Source organism: Sardina pilchardus, chromosome 20 (assembly GCF_963854185.1).
Source record: "Sardina pilchardus chromosome 20, fSarPil1.1, whole genome shotgun sequence".
Taxonomy (NCBI): domain Eukaryota; kingdom Metazoa; phylum Chordata; class Actinopteri; order Clupeiformes; family Clupeidae; genus Sardina; species Sardina pilchardus.
The window spans coordinates 19,474,301-19,498,022 of NC_085013.1; the positions used below are offsets into that span (position 1 = coordinate 19,474,301).

Genomic DNA, 23,722 nt, shown 5'->3' on the forward strand with positions numbered 1-23,722 from the left:
TTAGTTAGCTAGTTAGCTAGTTAGCTAGTTAGTAGGACTTCGAGACTTCAGGACACTTGGAAAAGTTTTATATTCTTCCACAAAGTCAGCTTCAGCAAAGGGCAATATGACTCAGTACCAGCTAGAATATAAATGTGTAGGTGTGGAACACGTGTTCCTTCTTTCCATCATTCAGGGCCTAAGCAAAGGTTGCGCATTAAGCCGCTCATTTTATTCTGAGGGTGCTTCTAAAATTTTAATGAATGAAAGGACTTCACTTTTTATTAGATTAGGTCCAGCGCAGGGAAATTGGGATGCTGTAATCATATGGAAACAATCTTTATAAGGTCTGGAGAGAGGGAGAAAGAGAGTGAGAGTGAATGAGTGAGTTTCTGGGGGAGGGAAAGAGAGAGAGAGAGAGAGAGAGAGAGAGAGAGAGAGAGAGAGAGAGAGAGAGAGAGAGAGAGAGAGAGGAAGGGAGATGAAGAATGTCTTCTCAGTGCAGCACTATAATTTGGTTTTATTGCCCAAGAGCCAAAACACCTCATCTATCACTGCCACCTTCCTCACAAAATGATAGCTGTCCGCATGTAAATCAGCAAATAAAAGCCATGCCTGTGGAATTAAGCGACTTCTTTTGCTCTATGAAAAGACTGCCGTGTCAACATCCGGATATTTTTAACCTTAACCCCTGAAGTGAGAAAAGAGCCAGAAAGCTCAACCACTGATTTAAATCGGTTTAAAAAACCACTCTGATTAAGTCCAGTGCCATCTTAGGACTTGGATGCTGTCTTCATAAACACTGCACAGAAAACAAATAAACAACTTAAAAATACATTTATAGAATTGCCAAACATAACGGAAGAGGCTTCTTGCCAATAGAAACCTTTTAAATGCTAAAATGGTATTGGTTTGCTAACAAGACTGATTGAGTAAATGTGTTAAAACAACACCTAGTGTGTTACCATGTGTAGTTTGTTTGTTTTATAGAATGTATTTATACTTTTCCAGGGTATAACAAGACATACAAACTTAAGGTATTCATAATGCCTCCTAATGATTAGCATACTGTAGGTGTATACAACTTTCTCCACAGTAATCAATGCAACTGTAAAGCAATGTGTAATGTGTAATGTGTAATATGCAATACGCCCTTACAGCTTGAGGCATCAAAACGTCTTTGCACAATGGGAACGGTGACACTAATGATGACATCACAGAGGTTTAGGGGCTTATCCAATAGCATCATACCACTGCGTACTGTAAGTGTAATCATGATATGAATACGATAATTTACTACGTCACAATAACATAATTTAAACGAAAAATTCTTCATATGATATGAATAGAAATATGGAATTACATTAATCAACCCCTTTATGGATGTGCCTTTAATGATACACGGATACTGGATTCATGGAGCTTACCAAATGTGATGCTTATTAGTGTGCTTACTCTGTATTTTAACATTTGTTGGCTGAGTGCTTGTCTGCAAAAGTGACTGGGTACAGCAATATCTGTTCAAAACACCCATTGTGCATTCATCTGATATGAAATACTATAAATCATAAGGAAAAAAGTTGGAAGGTTTTACTGCAAATGATTATTATTTGATTAGTAATGGTCACACTTAATTTCCCAAGCTCCAGTCCTTCGGATAAAAAGACTTCATTTTTACCTGTCCTGGCAAGCTTACAGAACTCCATGTAAGTCATTTTTAGGTGCCTGTAAACATTTGTTGGTCATAAATATGTTTGCCTGCAAACACAGGTCTCAGCATGGCACTGCGAGTGTGAGCGGCCCCCACACACAGACACACACACACACACACACACACACACACAGACACACACACACATACACAGGGGGCGTTTTCATTTTGACGAGGTACGGGGCCGGCAACGCTTAATTTAGATCCGTCTGGCCTGGCATCCTACCAAAGCCGACAGACCGGCTGCCATGTCTGTCGCTCCCGTTCGGAGACGGACACTTTTTTAATAGACAGAATGCCTTCTAGTGCCCATCCTGAGGCTTCATTTAGCACTCCTAATGGCGCCAAATCACACAACAAGCCAGGGAAGCGAGTGACACCTCTAATTATATTTACTCTGCTAAGCATGAGGGGTTGCAGAGCAGGCCGAGTTTGGGGCCCAGTGCTGGACCTGAGAGAGCTCTCTCTCTCTCTCTCTCTCCGCTACACTACACTACACTACCTAGCAGGCAGAGGTGGAACTGATCGTTTCATAATGGAAACTCGAACGTTAAAAAGTGACAGTAAGTCGTGTTGAGATTCATACAACGGGAGAATCACAAAGGAAAATGCAGTCAGGCAGTCTATAACTCGTCCATTTTATTCCTGCAGAGGGACTGCTGCACTGAAATGCAAACCAGGCCTACAGGATCACACGCTCTCTGTACGGGCTTAAAAGAAGCGTGTGTGTGTGTGTGTGTGTGTGTGTGGTGGGGGGGTTGGATCAGCAGAAAGCTGGAAGGTGTAGATGAGGTGAGGAACAGGAGAAAGACCTCTTGGCTCCAAAGTGAGCCTTGGAAGTGGTCGGAGCAGGCGACTGGGGAGCCTTTAGTCAGTCTCATCTAATGGCCCTTCTGAGAGGAACCGTTCTCATTTCTCCACAACTTATGAAGGGGGGGGGGGCAAACACAAGCACGCCTTTGTTGGTGGCGCGAGAGCAGGAAAGCCGACTTAACCAGTCTTTATGATGTTTTAATAACTGCAGAAAAGACTGTGTGGTCCTTCACCGCTCCAACACCAGAGAACATGTTATATAATATAAAGAGCCATGTAAGCTGGGGAGGGCATTATCATACTGTTGTTTTAATATGTGTTGTCAATTTACATATACTCAAGGTCCATTACATGGAGACAAATGAATATTCTGCGGTTTCATTACCGGGCGGTTGTCACATCTCCAGTGTTATGAGATTCGATTACACGCATAATCAACTAGTCTGCAGCGTGAACGTGACCCACATTTGGGTTCTCTGTCCAAAAGTAACAACCAATCAGCAGAGTTCTTGGTGTTGGAGTTTCGGATCTGCATAGTGCACGGCCGTTATGTGGACACACACGTACTTACTATTCACTGAAACGAGGATTGCTGCGTTTGGCAGAACTGCAGGAATGAGGAATTCTCAATAGTTTAGATTTTAAATGCACTACTACCTCTTCATGTACCAGATTTTTTCACTTCAGTAAATGAAAAGAAATACATCACATGTGTCTATCTAGGTCATATCTATAATATAACGGATCATCACAATAGTTTAACAATGTTCAGTGTAACGTATTCTGGAACCTTCTGGAACTTTCTGGAACCTTCTGGAACCTTCTGGAAGGTCAAAGGGCAACACACCTAAGTGGGAAGATAACAGACACCCGTGCCTGAAGCTGACACAAAATGTTTCAAATAAATGTTTAACTTTACACATTTCCTATTAATAAACTTTCCACTTCCATCTAGAATCGCTGGGCTCGCAGCATATACCCCTCTGCGATGTATCAGAATAATTCCCATAATTGCTCTAATTTTACTGAGTGATCAAAGTTGGTCTGCAGTGGCCTGTTGCTGAGCTTTTTCCATGAGGGATGCCGTAGCGCAGCCCAGGCCCCAACAGTGGGATCACTGTGGACTATTTCCAGTAGCGCGCGCGCACGCTCGCTCTCCCACCCTGTTGACAGTTCGGTCGGCCACTGAAGGACTGTTTTACCATTTCTGGGATGCCTGAGCTATCACACCTCTGAAAAGTTAGAGGAAAAATTCTGTTTATTGCCTTTTTGATACAGTAGTTTATGGTTTCTGTGGTCCTAAAACTCGACCGAGAGCAAAACCGGACAACAGAGGAAGGCCAAACACAGGCCCTCAGAACATGCTACATCTTAACATATGGCCTTGGTCTGAAGTGGCCTGCCCTGTATGAAATGTCTACCCTCACCTTGCTTCAATTTCAAACTCATGCCCCCACCAACGGACACAGTTGTTTTTCGTCTTCTTCAGTTGACTTCTTCACATGCTGAGACAGGAGGCCATTTGCCCTTAAGTTACTATCTCAACTGTAAACTGCACAAATCACAGGACTATGTCTCTGGTCATGGTGGCTTCCACATTATATGCAAATGACAATCTAATAAAAAACACACCTGATAGAGAGACTATGAACATGTGAATGAATAAGAGGCATGGTGGGAGTAAGGGATAGACATACAGGGGAAAGAAAAGAGAGAGAGAGAGAGAGACAGAGGGGAAAAGAGAGGGGGAGAGAGAGGAAGAGGGAGAGAGAGAGCGAGGGGGAGAGAGGGGGGAGAGAGAGAGAGAGAGAGGAAGAGGGGGATAGAGGGGTAGAGAGGGAGAAAGAGAGAGACAGAGCAAGCGAGAGAGAGAGAGAGAGAGAGAGAGAGAGAGAAAGAGAGAGAGAGAGAGAGAGAGAGAGAGAGAGAGCCTGTCAGTCTTATGCTCTAATTAAAGGGATCATTTTTAATTACACCACATTTTCAATTGACATAGGCTTTGGCAAGCTGGTTTATGTCACGTTACAGTGCAGGAAGAAAAGGACTAGCTTTCATGGCATGGGATGGCAGAAGTCAAATAAACACGCCTGCTGAACATAATTTCCTCTGCACGGCTACTGCTTGGGGTTGAAATGAAATCCATTATTTGATTACACTGGAAAAGGTAACAGGAAGCCGAGGGACTATTCCAGTCACAGACTCCTTGTAAAGATCAATTCAGAGTTCCCTTTGAAACGGGAGCAAACGGAGATACTTCATGTTTTCAGAAGCGGGGTCAGAGTTGGACTGTGTTGTTGCTGGTTGCTAGGGGTGGACTTCGTCCACTCGGTGTCCGCACATACTCAGCCCTCCGGTCTAGGTGTGTGCTGTGAGTCCCACAGTGAGGCTAATAGGAATTGTCTGGCTCGACCCAAGCCTGAACGAAGCGCATACGGCGTATAAATATGCGGCTTTTGAAAAGGCGACTGTTTCAAGAATACAGATTCAGTAAAGAACCACAGTGAATTTTCAATGCATTTGGAAAGAAAAACAGACAGGAGCAACAACTATATTTAGAGCAGATCTTAAAAACACTAAAAGACAACAAAAAACAAGTATGGTTATCGCAAGAAGCTGCATTCCGAGACCGCTTGCACAGACAAAATATTTTGCTAGAGTTTTGCGGTTTGATGATGGTGTTTGGCAGCGCGAGCTATCAATGTTTTTCCGAGACGAGAAGTCCCTGAGAGAAGAGCATTGAGGTAAACACCACGGCAGCTTCTCATCTGCGCTGCTATCAGTGTGGAAGCACAGGGACTTACAGCAACTTACTGGGATTGCCTCGCTGCTCTCTTCAAAACAGAGGAGAGTGTTCTGGAACAGAGACCGTGTCGCACATACACTCTAATGCTGTTCCTCTGCAGCGGGCGAAGAACAGAACATACGTCGCTTTGAGACGAGGTCACTGATGGTCAATACATGTGGATGAGACGAGACGAGACGAGAAGTACAGTAGATTACAATTAAATAAAGCACAGGCTGGTGTTGGAACTGATGCTTAATGAGGCACACCAACAAGTTTAGTGACTTCATAGGTGGTGAAAAACACCAACATCAACAATGTGCTGTGCCGGGAAAAAAAGGCATAGGAAACAACATACTGTAAAAGTCCTAAACATGCTGCTATGATTATTGTGCACATGAGATCATGGCCCTTGATAGAAAGTGTAATATAAAACCAGCTTAGATAAGAGGATGATAATATCAAGGGATTTAATGTAAGAAGATAAAAAACAAAAAAAGGAGGTAAAAGAAATAAAAAAAAAAAAAAAAGGCCAAAACACAAACTACAATCTGCAAGGTAAAAGTTAATTAGTACAAAATTCAAAACCATATTCAGTTTCATTTAGTGAACACCTCTAGGTGTAATATGCTCTAACCTGGCCTTGACCAGCCGTCCACGTCATGCTGTGTCTCATACGACAGAAGCGCCAGCTAAACACTGATTGACTGTGAGTTCTCACATGTCCCCCCGTCAGCCCTGACCGTGGGCCTCCACCTCTTGACGGAGCGAGGCCATGGATACGCGTTGCTACGGATACGTGCTGCTGCAGCCCCACCAGCTCCAGCAGCTCCAGCGCACTTCACATTGCTTCAGTCCCCCTTCAGGAAGCGGCTGGCTAATTGGCCTCGGCACACCGCGGGCCTCTGACATATCTCAGGAAGAGCACCTGAAGGAGAGGTGACATGCTAATTTCATGCATACCTCCTCCGCCGCCCCCGGACCATCCAAGCGGCTCCCCGCACCCTCGCTGTATGGTGTGTGTGGGGTGGGGGGTGGGCGCGGGACTGGGTTTCAGTCGGGACGCTGCCAGGGCAGACCCTCACAAAAACCAGACCGACCACAGTCCACCAGCATGAATGGGCTCTCAGAACATGAAAATAGTGGAAGATGGCGGGGAGCGGCCGTATTTTTTGACCTGATTGCTAAAAAATAATCTCAAGCAAAACAGGGTCGCCGCTTGGTTAGGGACCACCCGTGGCGCAGATGTCCACAAAGTAAACAGGAGTCAACAGAAATATAGAGAAGACAACCAGACAAACACCCTCTAAAAACATAAACAAGTCTGAGTATTCTGAGGTTCAAGGTTTTCCCTTTTGCTGAAGAGCCTGATTTGGTGAGGGTAAGCCCCTGGCTCAGACTGTAACTGTTCTCCTTTCCGTGCAAAGGTGCCTGCCCTGATTATTTTAACAACTGGCAAATTACCTCACGGTTATGAAGTAAATTTCATGGGGAGGTAGCCGGCTTTAGCCTCACGACAAACTGTGAGTCTATCCTTTATTAGCAAGCTGCCTTGAAATCATACGTAAACGTCATTGAAGAGGGAGAGAAATTCCTGTCATGTCTGCCCAGTTCAACTCTAAAACCTGGGAAGGGAAGGGCCAGCATAAAGTCCAATTCATATTTCAGGACACGAGAACCTCACTGGAGCCAGAGAAGCTGATAAAAACGCACCATGCATTATTAAAAGAGAGAGAAACATGGTTCACATGCAGCAGATGGCCCCATTCAAACGGTTTGCAATAAGCTACTGGTAATTACACTGATGTGTGTGATGGACTCTCGACCTCATTTATTGCAGACACGGACACAGAGGGGAGAGATTTTCATGTCCCCGATCAAAATGGTGGCCCCATTTCAAGCAGTCGTAAGAAAGAAATTGCTGCAGTAGCAAAAGAAACAGGGAGCAAAAACAAGGCCCTGGGGATCAACTGAAACACAGGAATCATAGAAACTTCTTAGGAATAACTGCCTGTGAAAGCGGATCCAGCCAGCTTCTGCACCTGGAGCCTGCGGAAGGGGCCGGGTCGGGCCGAGTGAACCCTGATTCACATGCAGCGTGTCAGGCATAGCTGATGGCTTTTCACTGCTCTGTTTGGGTTACCGGGGGGGCCTGACATCTACCACCAAGACCTACGAGGAGTACATCAAATCACAAACCAGACAAGGGCTCAAGTTCTCCAGGAGAATGATGTATGGTTACCTGGAGAGTGCGCTATAAAGTGGGCCACTGTAGTGCTCTCTTGCCCGATATTACAGCACGGCTGAAGCACTGCTAATTACAGTGACTATTAAATCGATTATTTTAGGAGAGTGTGAAAACCCCAGAGAACACACTCCTCCGTGTTTAGGGACGTCTGATAACACGCAGGCCAGCGTTCATGTGAGTGACAGACCGAGTTCCTTCAGTGTCAGACTCTCAGTCTCTGACAAGGCCATGTCACTGAACACTAGGGGTCAGTGTAAGGATCTCTCCCACACAGGTCCTCACACACACACACACACATAAGCCCCAAAGCCCTTTCTGTTCACCAGCCCATTTCCCCTCAGTGCTAGACAGCCAAGCATCAGTCACAGCTCAGGGTCAACGCAGAGGGAAACTGAAACGAAGCGAAAAAGAGTGGAAAATATTTACGCCAGACACTCACACACCAAGCACATGGGAGTCATTATTATTATTATGAATACACTCGGTTCTTATCAGTTCTGAGAGCAAGTTTCAGATCAATCGTAGGACAGGAGGAATACTCTTCACAGTTCCCGACCAGAAACACAGAGAAATGAATTGTTTTCCCTGCGAGAGTGAGCACCTTCCGCGAACACGGATGGTTCCGGAACGGTCCGTCTCCCTCTAAATGTCCTGAACGGCACGCCCCACACACACACACACCTTATCAGCCTCCTCATCTCCCAGCGCCGAGCTGAGACGGCTGAACATGAACACCAGCTGATTAAGCCTCGGAATACACTTAGAACCAACGAACAATGTAAGACTGTGTGTCTGTGCTTATCTGGGTACGTGCATGAGTATGAGTGTGTGTGTGTGTGTGTGTGTGTGTGTGTGTGTGAGGGGGAGTGAGTTTGAGAAAAGTGTGCGTCTAGATAGATCAGCCTTTTAGGCGTGCTGCCTCTAACTATGCACGTGTTTGGCAGGTACAGTAGGTGTGTGGGCACTGCTATTAATAGGCTCAATATTAGATTGTGGTTGAGGTTTTCCGCCGTTATTCTGAGGGGGGGTCGGTCAGACGGAGGAAGCGGATCGGTTTGATGACTGAAAACTTCATACGAGGTCAATGCACAAACACAATGAGTGAAACTAAATCACGAAACTGAGATGAGCTGGACAAGATTATTAGTCATGGTGACTCACTGTTCTGCACCGATTATGTTGAGATGCATTTGCAAGTAGAGTTGCTATTGCTATTTAACGAATGAATGAAACAAACGGTCTGAAACAAACGGTTAGAAACTGCAGTAACAGGCCGTGAGCCACGCATGCTTAGATATGACTATGAGACATAGAGACACAAGGCTGTACTACAGACAGTGAGCCACGCATGCTTAGATATGACTATGAGAAACAGAAACATGACACTGTACTACAGCACTAAATATGAGGGGAGGATTACATATGACTATGAGACATACAGTAGAGACACAAGGCTCTACTACAACACAGAGACACAAGGCTCTACTACAACACAGAGAGACACAAGGCTCTACTACAACACATAGAGACACAAGGCTCCACTACAACACAGAGAGACACAAGGCTCTACTACAACACATAGAGACACAAGGCTCCACTACAACACAGAGACCCGAGGCTCCACTACAACACATAGAGACACAAGGGTCTACTACAACACACATAGACACAAGGCTCTACTACAACACAGAGACACAAGGCTCCACTACAACACATAGAGACACAAGGGTCTACTACAACACAGAGAGACACAAGGCTCTACTACAACACAGAGACACAAGGCTCTACTACAACACACAGAGACACAAGGCTCCACTACAACACAGAGACCCGAGGCTCCACTACAACACAGAGACACAAGGCTCCACTACAACACACAGAGACACAAGGCTCCACTACAACACATAGAGACACAAGGCTCTACTACAACACAGAGACACAAGGCTCCACTACAACACAGAGAAACACGAGGCTGTACTACATATGAGGGGAGCATTAGCGCTGCATGTTCCAGAGTCAGGCCAGAGGGCCACATAAGTATGTTAACAGAGTGTAAAATGAGGAGGCACACTGACTGGCCAGGAAATGTAGGGGGGAGAAACGCATACACACATGGAGTTAACAGCTCTCTCTCTCACACACACACACACACACACACACACACACATATATATATTCAGGAGAAGAGCCCCCCCTTCCCATTTCTCAATACATGATCTGCTGCCTTTAACGTCTCCATTCCGTAAACAATATTGCACGTTTTGGCGTGAATTCTACGCGAATTCTACGCGATTAACGAGTACTGAATAAGGACCAATAATCGGCATCCTAAGTGTGATGATAAAATGTAAAAAAAAAAAAATGTAAAAAAAAAAGAAATCAGGAGAAAAAGCAGACTTTCCATATTTAAAAGCCCCATTGTTTTTAGAAAGGCACCAAATAGCTTTCAAAGCCAGACACCAATTAAGAGGTTATCAAAACAGGCCGGCTAATACAGCCACTGTGGGTGTGGAGGGGGAGGAAGTGGAGGCAGCGCTCTGAGGCCTAATGATTAGCTGCATGGAAACAATCTTTCACCTAAGCAAACATTTAAACACTACGCACTCTCACTACCTCTAGATGAGCATGTGTGAGCGTGTGTGTGTGTGCGTGTGTGTGCGTGTGTGTGTGTGTGTGTGTGTGTGCGTGTGTGTGTGTGTGAGCGCGTGTGTGTGTGTGTGTGTGTGTGTGCATGGGTGAATACCAGTGTGCATGGATATGCAGATGCCACCATGTGTGTGCACAGATGAGTCGTGTGTGTGTGTGTGTGTGTGTGTGTGTGTGTGTGTGAGCGCGTGTGTGTGTGTGTGTGTGTGTGTGTGTGCATGGGTGAATACCAGTGTGCATGGATATGCAGATGCCACCATGTGTGTGCACAGATGAGTCGTGTGTGTGTGTGTGTGTGTGTGTGTGTGTGTGTATGTGTGTGTGTGCCATGTGTTCCACGCCAGATCACATACATACACACGCTGCACGCTCACCAACAGAGAAGCAGAGAAAATGTTTGCGGGCCATCTGGGAAGAATTTATTGTGTAATTTCGTTTATTACCATTGCGGTCTTTGCCTAAGTAGCATGCACACAATTACGGTCCACTCTGCCGGCCTACACCTGGCCTCTCCTAAGAACAATAAATCCAGCCGAGGGGAAGCTGGGGATTAATTGAGGGTTATCACCATCATGCTCCGTTGAATGCTTACGGCCCCGACTGCCGTGGTTATTTATGGTGGCGTAAAAATAAATATTCAAAAGGGTGGCATTACACTTTTTATCATAACAAACAGCCCGCCTTTCCTGAGCGGGCGCCTCCAAACAGAAAGATGAGAAGTCGGGAGATGTGCAGATAACGGGCGGAGTCGAAGGCAGACTTGGAGGTGAACAGTTGGTCTTGATCAGATGGGTGTGTGTGTGTGTGTGTGTGTGTGTGTGGGGGGGGGGGGTATCAGAGGAAGTCTCCGAGAGGCTGTGCGTCTATGATCGGCTATGTCTTTGTGATGGCCTCATATGAAAGCCATTATGGAGAGATACACCAAAACATTTGTTTGGCATTTAGAGAAAAATGAAGAACTGGCCCATTTCTGAATTAGACGTAACTACCAGCAATAAGTAGCTTGGCATCGCGGCAACATCAGTTGGCGCCACAACATAATCTTCAATAACGTTGAAGTAGTACTATTGCACTTTCTGCACGCCTTTGCAGAAAAAAAAAAAAATAATAAGAAAAAAAAACGTCTTTACCCGCACATATACCTGCTAGCTTTACATGGCACAATATTTAGGGAGCATGTTACAGCTTTTATCATGCTCTGGTGGAGCCTGCTGCGTTCTACACAGAGCCAGGCCTACAGGCCTGAGTTATACATCCTCCGGGAGCCGGCGCTAAATTACTTTGGGCTGTCCGGGCTTTTAAGTTTGGCAAGTGGGCTCCACAATCGCTTTCAGTGTGGGGATTTATTCCACGTCGACCCTTCCGTTTATCTGATTGGAAGTCAAAGCTGCCCCCATATAAATCTGTCTGGAACCGGCCACTGTCCGCAGCTACGGCACGAGCAGATGACAGTTTACATTAATGCATTAAGTGAACAAGACAAGAGGGTTCGCTCCCGGACGTGAGGTAAGGGGGGAACGGGGAGGGGGGGGGGGGGGGTGAGGCTGCTTCCTCCTGGCCTGCAAGGCAGCTGTGCGCAACAGTGATTTAGGGAAACAGATGCGAGGCCAAGGGCTTCAGAGCAACTCCTCAGAACTCCCGACTGCCTCCATTGATGTCCCGAAGTGAAATACAGGCTAAGGGATACATGGACGAGGGCCCAGAGAGGAACGGTTTGATCACGTTGTTTGAACATGACGTTGATTTGGAGGGAAGATCCTCCAGCACGCTCCTCGATAATAAAATGTGCTATCCCCACTGTATGCGGATAGCATTGATATTACACTGGATCTGAGATGGAAAACAAATGGCTCAGCTAACTGAACCCATTAACCGAGATGTAAAACGTCACTTTAATCTCTTCTCTCTACAGAACTGGGTCCCTGCTTTAGAGTCAGCAAAGGTGCCAAAGAGGACAAGACTGCAATGCTCAGACATCCAAAAGGCACCTGAGAACAAGGAGCTGACAGGATTCATTCATGAGTGGTGCGACAGTGAGTGCTGTCACATTGAGGATTAACATGTACATAATAATGCCCTTCATTCCATCCTTACTGTTTTGTATTTTTATTCTTTTTGTGTTATTTGTTGAGTGTTGAACGTTGAGAGCAAAAAGTCAAGTTCCTTGTTTGTTTTACGAAAACCTGGCCAATAAAGTGGATTCTGATTCTGGTTTATTCTAACTCCAAACTATATAGGATGTACAACAAAACAAACTACTGTACTACTCATTCAATGAAGGTGCTGGTGGACCAATGATCCACTTGTGGTACTGTAGGCAACAATACCTATGCTTACAGTGAAGGCAACATGATCAAAAGATCAATGGTGTGCTGTTGTGCAGCCTCTTGCAGGCTTTTTACCAGATAAAATAGGGTAGTCTAGGCTTGCATTTATAAAGTTGATAGAAATGTTTTAACCTGCAGCCTAGGCTACTTGCAGATTGTCCTCATTAGTTTGTTTAATTACTCATAATGCGAAAACAGTGTTCATACTACATGTTAAACTGTGCCCTGTAGGAAGGGAATATTCTAGCTGAGGCTATTTTGAAAGTTTCTTAAAGACTAGGTTACTGTACATCATACCAATCATCTTTGCCTTTGTCTAGGAAGGACGCGTGCCAGTTAAGAAGCTACTCGTATTGTATTCACATTTGCCTTTACTATACTGATAAAGTTCTCTGTTAAAGTTCTCTAAATTGCTCAAACTTCATGTATTCTTCATCACAGAAACTCGTTAGCCTATTCAGTTGAAAACAGTAGCCCATGTCTTTTGTAAAAACAGCAACAAGCGTTTAGTGGTCTAATATTGATAACGTTCACAACATTAGGAGAAAACATGCTACACTGCTACATAAACTCACTCGTTTTTTACTCGTTTTGAATATCTAATTCTCTAAGTTCCAACTATCCCACCTGTGACATCCCTAGACATCTCTCTCCTGGTTGGCTCACATCACTATTCCAGCTGACATTTCAAACGCACCTGCGGCTGTGCACACTTTCATTTTAGAATGGCGTGAATGACTGAGGGATGAAAACTGTGAACACATGAAGTTTCAAAATAGAGAGATAGTTTGTTTATTTTCTGAAGAGATGCATTTCCCCTTGGGATCTACAATATCATTGACCTAACGGTAGCCATTAATTCTACCAAAGGAAAAAAATAAGACCTTGTGAATGAAATTCAATACTTTTAAGACCTTAATTTCACAATATTAAATGTAAGACTTTTGCAATACTTTTAAAACCCTGCGGCTACCCTGCTTACAGGCAATTGTTCACAATTGAAAATAAATCCAACATAAATCCAAAACAAGCAATCCATTCCAGGTGGCAACTGCTCTCGAAGTAGAAAAAAAAACCTCAAATGGACCTGAACAGAACAGGTCAGAACATTCAATTGTTCTTATATTACATCCACCAATATGGCCCGTCTCCTACACTTCCATCAGCTCATACCACCGGGCCGTGCTGGTGAAGACTCGGGCTCTCTCTGGCTACCATTACTCTGTGGGTGCGACATGGAAACAGGAAAGAGAGAAATAACAGGACCTGTCCAGCGGCGAGCCCAAAAGAGGCACATTTCCTCCCTCACCCCATGGCCTCTGGTTGCCGGCGGAGTGAAATTGCAGAGGAGAGGAGAGGCGAGGGTGTCCCGTCCCGCTAGCTCTCCCGGGCGCACACCAAACCACTCCACCGGCGTGATTTAAGAGGTCCAGACTCCAGAGGGGAAAGGTCAAAGCAATGAATTTAGTGAGACACTTTCCCCCTCATTGTGGCAAAGGGGCACCATGGAGCTGTGAGGTGAGAGGTTAAAACAGCACGGCATGTCAGAGTCTACTCTAGTTGACCCTCCGCAGATAACTACCCCCCACCCCACCCCACCCCCATGACACACACACACACACACACGCACACCACCGGGGCAAGGAGCAGTCTGACCCATGAGGCGAAGCCAAGGAAGCTTTGCAGGCAGACAGCAGTCTCTCTCTCTCGTAAAGCAACACACAGGAATGAGAGTGGGAGGCTGGACAGTTAAAATAAACCCCTGTGGGGAAGTCATGTGGGCTTGAAGTCTACTGTAAATGACATGCTAATGAATGAAGTTCATCCCCACCCACACGCCACGTTTTTAACAGCACGCATTTCACGAGGAATTTAGGCCAGTCAGAGTTCAATTAAATACCAGGTCCAACATTTTTTTAATTTCATAGAACTAAATTAACTAAACTATTGGCCAGTGTGTTCTTATGACTTCACATCTGACAGGGAAGCTTACAAGACTCCAGAGAGATCACATTTGTATTTGCGAAAAAGCAATGCCATATAGCTGGCATTTCAATACTCATTTATTGTTATATTTCATATGTAAGACTAATGTGCATGACTTGAAAACATATTTCCATGTATTCAGAAATCTGGATTGACCTTATAGTCCCTATTTTGTTTGTGGTGAGCTTGTGATAATGTGTTAGCAAAGGGGGGTTTACCCATATGTTTACACAAGAAATGACAGCACTTGAATTCGCAAGCAGCCCTGTTTACTTTCCTTTGAGCATTTCTGTTTTTTTGTCTTCGGGCCGAGTTGAATGGGGATCGACTTTCAGAGGAGTCTGCTGCAGGGGATTTCTGGGAAGCTTTTTGAAATGGCCGGGCCTTTTGGAATGGTGCAAACTAAACTGGTCAGAGAGACGAGGCTGCTGCTTCTCATTGTTCTATTTCTGTTTAATTACAGATCTCTCCTCAAGCCTTTTCACAGATGTTGTAAATGTCTGTGCCTTTTGTCTGACAGCTCCACGACTTTCCGACAGCTCCCCTCCCCTTCCTCAACAAAACTCTTACGTTTTAAAGCAGCATTGTGGAACTTTGGTCTAAAACTAGCAAGCTCCCTACCTAGAAGCCCTGTAAAGATCTTGCAACATTCCAGCTGGGGATGTTGAAAGTTTGCTAACATGCTACTGTAGCTGATGTCTGTTGGTGATCCTGTTGGTGTTGGGGATATAGAATGAAGAGGAGCACAGCAATTACCCAAATCAACTCATTTGTTTGAGTAATGTTTATAAATAAAAACATAAAACAAGTCCATCCTGTTAAATTTGTGGTACTATATTTTGAGGTAGAAAAGGAGAATTTCTCCACGACCAAGGCACTCCAAAAACTGTATTTTGAGGTTTCTGTATCTTTTTTTTTTTCCTTCAAGCACAACGGTCAGTTAAATGCTGAATAATCCATTTTGTTTTCTGGTTCACAACCAAAGCTTTTGCGTTTTTTACAGTCAAAAGGCATTGCGGTGTTTTTTGTAATAAATGAATGCATTTGGTATCACATTCTATCTGTGATTTAATACGTTTTACAAAGGGGCCAAAGCTGGCAAAACGAATTGGTTCAACTGGATTTGCAACATCAGAGTACATCTCAAGGTCAGTAGATGTTCTCAGTAGATCTTAAGGTCAGACAACGTTGTCTTCTTGGACATATTCAAAGGGCCTCTAAATGGAGAATATACAGTAAAGAGGTGTGATATGCAATTCCATAACTGACTGTTCAGCCACTGCGTGTATCAACACCTGTTCATTCTTACATTTGGATTAGTGTGACATGAAAGGGTTCACATGCGTTTCATGGACATTTTATAAGACAATATTTGCGCACTTATTTGCGCCGATTTCTATGTTCGATTGAGCAGTGGAACGTACTGTGTTAGCAGCATACTGTAGCAATCGCGTCCAATCAAAACCTGTAGCGGGAGTTACCATATCGTAAGAAACACACGCACGCACACGCACACGCACACGCACACGCACACGCACACGCACACGCACACGCACACGCACACGCACACGCACGCACACGCACACGCACACGCACACGCACACGCACACGCACACGCACACGCACACGCACACGCACACGCACACGCACACGCACACGCACACACACACACACGGCTTGAGGAGATCTGTGGTAGCCTCACCATGTTGATGAGTTGAGTGTGCACAATGTCCTCCACCAGCGCTGCCGTCTCATGCAGGGGTCTCCGCGAGTCTCCCAACGCAAACCTGGAGCCAGTCAGGGACACACACACACACACACAGGCCAAGAGAAACAAGTCAGTTAATAAACAACAAACTCTTCTTCTTATCTTACTGTCCATCAGCAGCGCTCTTATGATTAATACGCTTAATTGAAATTCACATTAAAATATTAACATTGTAAGAAGATCCCTGATGGGAGAGAAATCAGGGGTTTGTTTTGGCATCCCTCAAACACTACAGCAATATTAGAAAGATCTTTGTGTGTATGAGCATAAATGTATTGTGATGCTGTGTGTGTGTGTGTGTGTGCATGTGTGTGGGCGTATGTGTGCATGTGTGCATGTGTGTGTGTGTGTGTGTGTGTGTGAGTGTGTGTGTACGTGTGTGTGTGTGTACATATGGGAATGTAGCGTCGCTACTGTGCTACTCAGCACATTTGTTTTGTCGATGACATATGTCAGGAAAACCTTTCCAGACATCATTAAAACAATTCCACCAGACAAAGAGATCCCTCTCCCCAGCCAAAGCCCAAGGGTTCAGCTGTAAACATCAACAGGCTGCCATTGCCTTTACTGTACTGTACTCGCTCGCTGCATTGCCAGAGAGCTGTTTACAAATACTGAAGCCCTACATTCACAGTTTTTTTCCCACACAGCTCCTGCCAAGGTTCCCCACATTCACTGTGCTTAATATCGACACAGTGGTTTCATCCAATAGAGGCGAAAACCACACAGCAGCCACACACCCTGGTTTTAACAGAGGGAAAGATGGAGCGCGCGATGGGAAGTGACCATGGGAAGCTTGACGCTTAATCTGTCAGTGGCATCATTAACAGACTTAGTGGCGTAAATGATTAGGCTCTCTGCAATTCTGTCCAATTTTGTTATAAAAAAAAGAAAACTATAGTGAAATTAACATCAGGTATACGGTCAATGAGGATGGCTTTTAAGACATATGGTTATTTGGCTATTACTGCTAGAGGTCTCGTTCATTGGGCCTTAATGATCTCCCCTGGGCTTGGCATATGAAAGCAGTGTGCCACTCCAGTCGCTCACTTCACTGCCTCTTGTACTGTTTAAGTCATGTGAAATGACTGAATGGGAAACTTAGCAAAGCAGCATATTGGCATATTGGTTCCATCAATTCCATTATAGAACACTGCTGAATGCAGCCACACTGTGCAGTTCTATACAGTCAATGGGTTATACTTGTACACCAACATACCATTGCACTGAAAACATAAATATATGGAGTTCCAAAATGCTTTATATTCTGTGGCCATCTGGATAACTCTTATCTTGTTTGTTGTGAAACAAGCCCAGGTATTTCACATCATCTCATGTCCTGTGTTCGTCTGCACTGGGTACTGCTTGAGTAAAGGCACAAAGGAAACAAGACCACCCCAAATCATTGGATCAGGAAGTAAGTCACTACGTAGGAGGAGAGGAGGAGGAGAGTGTGTGTGGCAGATGGCAACTGCAACGTGAGGGTCCATTATTGGCGTTAATCTGGTCCTTATCAATGTCCTAACCTGCCAGAAACGCTGCCTTTGAAAAGGTGTGGAGGTCCTGGAGGAGGACATATTTAGTTTCCTGCAGGAACGTGGGGTCCCTTTGCATCCACAACCAGATCAAAAGACTCATTTCTAGCTGTGAAACAAGAAAGAGGATTAGTTTTCCTCAAATCCCACTTCTCCAGCTGGCTCTCTTTTCCGTATAGGCCCAAAAAAAGACACATAAATGGACATACAGAATCACCTACCCGTGAGAGTTTAGAAAAAAAGAACTCTCCATACATCTGGATATTGGATATCTCAGGCATAACCCTGTCAATTAACTTTTATTATATCCCTGTTTCGTTCTTTTCTTCACATGAATACATTTTTAATCCAAATGACTTCCAGAGGAGGACCAGTAATTCGCTCCAGTTGCATAATTTATTCCACTTGTTTAGTCACAAAGCCGTTTCAGTTCAGACCAGGAAACTCTCGAGACAACAGACCTTCTAGGAGCTCGCAGACTGGACAACGATCAATCATTTTCTCTTTCCGCACAAACGAGGGAGACCTCTTTTGTCTGTTGTCTCAACAAGTCTTCCAAAATAAAGTGCAGTTTATGGGGGCTGGACAAGCTTCAGTTTAAAGAGACCCAATCAAGAGACTTTGATAGAACACAATTAAGAAGTGCCGGGAAGCAGAAAAACAACAACGGCTGGAACATGAATAATGGAGCAATAAACAGCACAAACAATAAAGTGTAATTGTGAGCATGCATTCCCTCTTCCCATGTGTGTTCTCCTTCGCCTAGCGAACAGTTCTAGCGTAATATGACAACAGTTTTTGTCGCCGTATCAGACATTGCAGCGCGGCAGACACGGCTCCTCAGAGACAGAGAGAGAGAGAGAGAGAGAGAGAAAGACAGAGAGAGAGAGACAGAGAGAGAGAGACAGAGAGAGAGAGAACTCCTCGCCTCTTCGCAGACCCCTGACAAGCATCTGTTTATGCCCGACAGGCAATGCTTGTGAGCCTGCATATACAACACCAAACAAAAGCCTGCCAGATCACAATTGGATTTCTAAAAGTGACTGTGTATTTGGATGGAGCTTTGTGTCCAAATGCATACCGTGAACCGGCGGCCTGTGATTATTTACGTGCGGTGTGGGGGGACACCAGCCCTCCACGTCTGGCGTGGAATCACAGAGGCCAGTGGGGACATTGTAAACACTTTGATTTGACAACCCCTGATGCCTGGAGACAAAAAAAAAGAAAACAACTGTACAATTAAATTCCAAATATACAACACAGTAAAGTCCACAGAAAGCCCCTGCCGACTAGTCGCCTGCCAATATTTATAGGTTTGGATATGCAGATCTATTTAAGGACGATGATAGGGAGCCATTCACTCTTGCTATCAGCACATCTGTGCTCCTCTACAGTACGTCTGACTCTGCAGTCTACGGCCTTGTATGAATTAGAGACTGCGAGTTGGAGAGAGGCCATGCTCAACTTGTGACCCCCCCCACTAACTGCGCCTTATCCTCTGCACACTGATGCTACAGTACGTGAAAATCAAGCATGCAGTTCTTCTTCCTAAAAGAGCATCCTCACCTCAAGACTATGAGGACATACTGTATGTGAGATTGACCAATGTCGTCTTAGACCGGTCCAGATGAGCTGCATGCAGCCATGGAGGCAAAAACAATCAATACAACCAGCAACAGTGGGCATTGGTGCCATGACAGTAGGAAAAGAAATACTGGCGCTCTTAAATCACCACATCCATTTTCATAACCAAACTATGGACGGAAACGGTTAATAAAAGAAAACAGCTACTTAGTCTGGTACTTACAACTTGGTGACAGTAACAGGGCTTTTTAATGAATCTTAATTCTTAAAAGCATCAAAAGCGCCCTGCAATAATAGTTGTAGGGTTAACCAAAATGAAGCACATTCAATTCATTGAGTGCATTTCCAGACCCAACACAATTAGTGGGGCAAGAGAACAGCCAGACCTATTGTTTTAACAGTTGCCTTTTATTTGTATATTTCTACCAGTTCACGAGTCTTTCATTACACACACAACACCACAGATGAATCAGTTGTGTGTGAAAAATAAGAAGGGATAATATGTTGGGTTTTGGGCAGACCCAATTCCGCAGCTTGACTAAAGTGCAGCTTAGCGCCACAGAAAGAGTAGATTTATCCTGTTCCATCAGCAACGGCCTTTATCCAAAAGTAAGCACTAAAAACTAGACCATTGAGCAGTTTCACACCCAAGATAAACGTCAGGAAAACAAGTTGTGTTTATTTTATGGACACTTCTGCAGGTTAGCGTGAAGAACCCGAGGCGGTGCTGGCACAGACTCTACACTGACAGGGAGGAGGGACGGACTTCTCTTCTCCTCTCTCTTCTCTTCTCTCCTTCTCCCTCTCCTCGTCTCTCCTCTCCTTGCCTGTCCTCTCTCTCTCTTTCCTTCTCCCTCTCCTCTCCTTCTCCCTCTCCTCTCCTTGCCTCTCCTCTCTCTCCCTCTTCTCTCCTCTCCTTTCCTTTCCTCTCTCTTCTCCCTTCTTCTCCTTGTCTCTCCTCTCCTCTCCTCTCCTCTCCTCTCACAATGTCTCTGGGCACAGGCTCTTCGTCTGCGGCTGTTTACCTGCTATTTCACATCACTGAATGGAGAGTATGATGTCAAAGACGGGCACCCAACGGGCATTTTGAGTCCCACATAACTCATCTATTCTGGGGGGGGGGAGTGGGGGGGAGACGTTAGTAAAGCAAATGTGCCTAGTCCTCAACAGCAGTTTGTTTACTGATTCCCAACACACGAGCTGGAATGTGTGTGTGTGATCTTTCCTAACGGTCACCCTCGCTCCCATCCAGTGAAAACACACAAACATCACGATCTTTATATATTTTTGTGTTTTCTTTATTTTGAAATGTCTCCCTCTGATGTGCCATGTGAAGGATGGTTTATTCTGACTCAGAGGAAGAGGGCTGTGTGGCGAGCCAGCAGGGCACACTGTAAACCGGAAGAATCAGCATCTTTCTCACTTGGACCTCACTTTCTTTTCTTTTCTTTTTTTCTTTTTCTTTTTCTTTTTCAAAAGAAACAGGCCTGCAGGAAGGGCTCAGACTAAGCTTTAGTGCTTGTCCAGGTTTCCCCTCATTTTTCCGTTTTGAAATGCATTTACAATGCGTGTCTCTGACTGTCCGTGCCGTGCCATGCAGCTTTCCTGGCTAAAAGGCGTTTATAGAGATTGGGTGGGGCCAGGCGGGCCAGGCTGGACTGGACTGGGCTGGGTCGGACCGGCTCTATTTTTGGGACTGTGGGGTGCTTGCCTCCAGACGGCAAAACAGCCTTGAATTTTGATACAGGAGCCGACACGGAACGAAAGAAATGAAAAATATTCGGAGAGAGGCCGGAACTAAGAGATGAGAAAAAGAAAAAGGAAAAGAAAAAGAAATATGGATTGTGAGGAGAAATAGGGTGGTAGCGTGGCGGCTAAGGAACGTGCAGTAGCCACAGAAGTTATGGGTTCAATTCCCTTTGCGCCCTTGAGCCCCCCCAAGCTACCCTAGGGAGACCAGCCCCTGCACTTGGTATCTGTAAGTCTCTTTGGATAAAAGCGTCGGGTACATAAATATAAACATAAATACGGACATCTGAAGTGAGAGAATATCGGAGATGTGGTGCCATAAAAAGGATCGCTCGGCAGGGTACTGCTTTTACTGTTCCAACTGCACTTGTGTAAAACGTCGAGGTTTGACCTTGTTGGTTGTGCGTACATGTTCAACAGTGTCCTGCTCAACTACACAATTTCCTTAAATCTGTCTGTTTAAAAAATTGTAATGGTATTGGCAGAGACTGTCCAAGAAAATAAACGTGTGTAGCAGCTCCAGTCATAACTGAAGGCAGAGTTTGTTATTTTGCTCAATGCATTGGCAGGCAATATTGAGACCTTCAGCACTTATTATGGAGAGCTTATTTGAGTATGTCTGGTCAGAGCGAGCCGGTCCATGTAAAAACTGAAAATACTATTGTAACCGGAGCCTGACATATTAGCTCCATACATAAATGACTTGGCACGAGACCGGGGTGCCGGAGTTTAGTCCATTTGCTCTGGCTTGTCCATTTCATCTCCCTCAAAAAGCTTAATGATCTCACTCTGCCAGGGTTCCCAGAGACGGGCGATATCTAAAATTGTTTAAATTTAGCAAGGCTTGGCAGACTAGCATCAACTTAAAAGAATTTCCCCTGAATTGATATAAAGTGCATGGTATTGTCATAACTATTCTGTAAAGGTATGGCGGTGCACATCTCGTCTTTTTTGAAGAAAAGCAACTCATCCATCTATTTTTCCCCATTTAGAAAGACAGACAGACAAAGGTGACTGACAAAAGGACTGCCTGCTGTCCCATTTGAGAAGGTGAACATGTCTGGCCCCGGGAAACACCTAATATATTACAAAACCAAAACACTAACAACTGTATATGTGGGCCACTTTCATTTTCTACTAAACCTCTGCAGAAGAACCAGCTGGACCTGAGTGCTCCCCAACATGTGAACCCAGCTCCACTTTGCCCAAAGGGCCCCAGAGAATTCCTTTATCACAAACACATGTTACCTGCAAATCACTGTTGCTCTTGCAACCTGAATAATGACCATAAGTGGGTGATTATTGATATGTGCTCTCCCTCTCTCCAGTAATCACATTAAAGCTTCACATGTTTTCAGAGAGATAGGGAATCAAAAGAGGGCTCAGCGCGTTAAAGCCACAAGTATGTAAAGGGCTTATCCCGCCCAGGCTGAGAGAGCTGGCTATGGGAGGCTGGGAGAGCGAGGCTTCTGTGTTTTCGTCTGGGGAGTCCGACAGCTTCCACGAGGCTTTTAAAAGCGATACTTAGGCCACCGCAACAATCCATAGTGTAACCCCAGACAAAGCACCCACGTCAAACAACCAAATAGAGACCTTAGATTCAATAAAGATAGAGGATTAATAGGTTATTGTAATCCAAAGAACGAGCAAACTATAGGCCTACTGGTAAACGTATGAAAGATGAAGCAAGCTGAGGGTCAGGCCTTGCCGTTGGCCTACCTTACGAACTGCTGAACTGACGAGAGGTGTAAACTGCTGGACAAGAGGAGTAAAAGCACAGTATGTAATTGGTGCTGTTAAAAGTAAAAAATATGTCTAGACATACACTTATGGCATTTGAAAGCTAATTAAAATATTTAAAGACAGTGCTCTAGCCTGTGACCAAAAACGGTGCAAAAATGGTGCAAAATGCAACCATTTGTAAGAACAGGCAAGTAACGGTTGCACTTAAGAACTTTTTTCTTTAGTGGCTCACTTGGTTTCTAGGGGTGTAAAATATCATCGTTCTTTATCAATGCATCAACCTAATAGCAAACAATGCGGTTGCATCGACATGATATTGTAAACACACATGCATGACACATGCATGCTCATTTTCACACCAAACTCAACATTTTTCCCAAATGGCTCATAACGTCTGATTAGCAAACATAACAATTAACGTCCGACGTTAATGTCGGTCATATTCAAAAAAAATTGTCGGCTGTCCTGCAGCGTGAGCATTTCAACGTAGAGTGTGAGCACAACAATGGAAAGTCTATTGCGCGTTACCATGTTGTCAAATCTGCCCAGCCATAGACACACTGTGAATGGATAGGGATACCAATCCAACAACCTATTTATTTTACTTGCAGAATTTCATCACAAATACAAAGAAGCATTTTTATTTTTGACATTACATTATCTGTCTATAAACAAAGGAATCTCTGTATGTGCTTCATATCTTGTAAACTGTTCATCTGACTCATTTTGCACTTGCTGGGGACCCAATTGAGAGCAATGTGTTGAGTGTGAAGCTGTTTTGATGTGAAATGCAAAAGATATCATTAAAATACCACATTTTGGAGCTCTTGTCCTCAACAAGATGATGACCA

General features: G+C 44.7%; 1 protein-coding gene across 3 annotated transcripts in view; it reads right to left on the reverse strand.

Moving 5' to 3' along the window:
* The window catches only part of supt3h (SPT3 homolog, SAGA and STAGA complex component), a 98,806-nt gene that overhangs the window by 32,567 nt on the left and 42,517 nt on the right, over nucleotides 1-23,722 (reverse strand). For all 3 annotated transcript variants that reach the window (XM_062522616.1, XM_062522613.1, XM_062522614.1), the window contains exon 3: nucleotides 16,195-16,279. In XM_062522616.1, coding sequence (XP_062378600.1) covers nucleotides 16,195-16,279 — 85 coding nt within the window. The remainder of the gene's footprint in view (nucleotides 1-16,194; nucleotides 16,280-23,722) is intronic.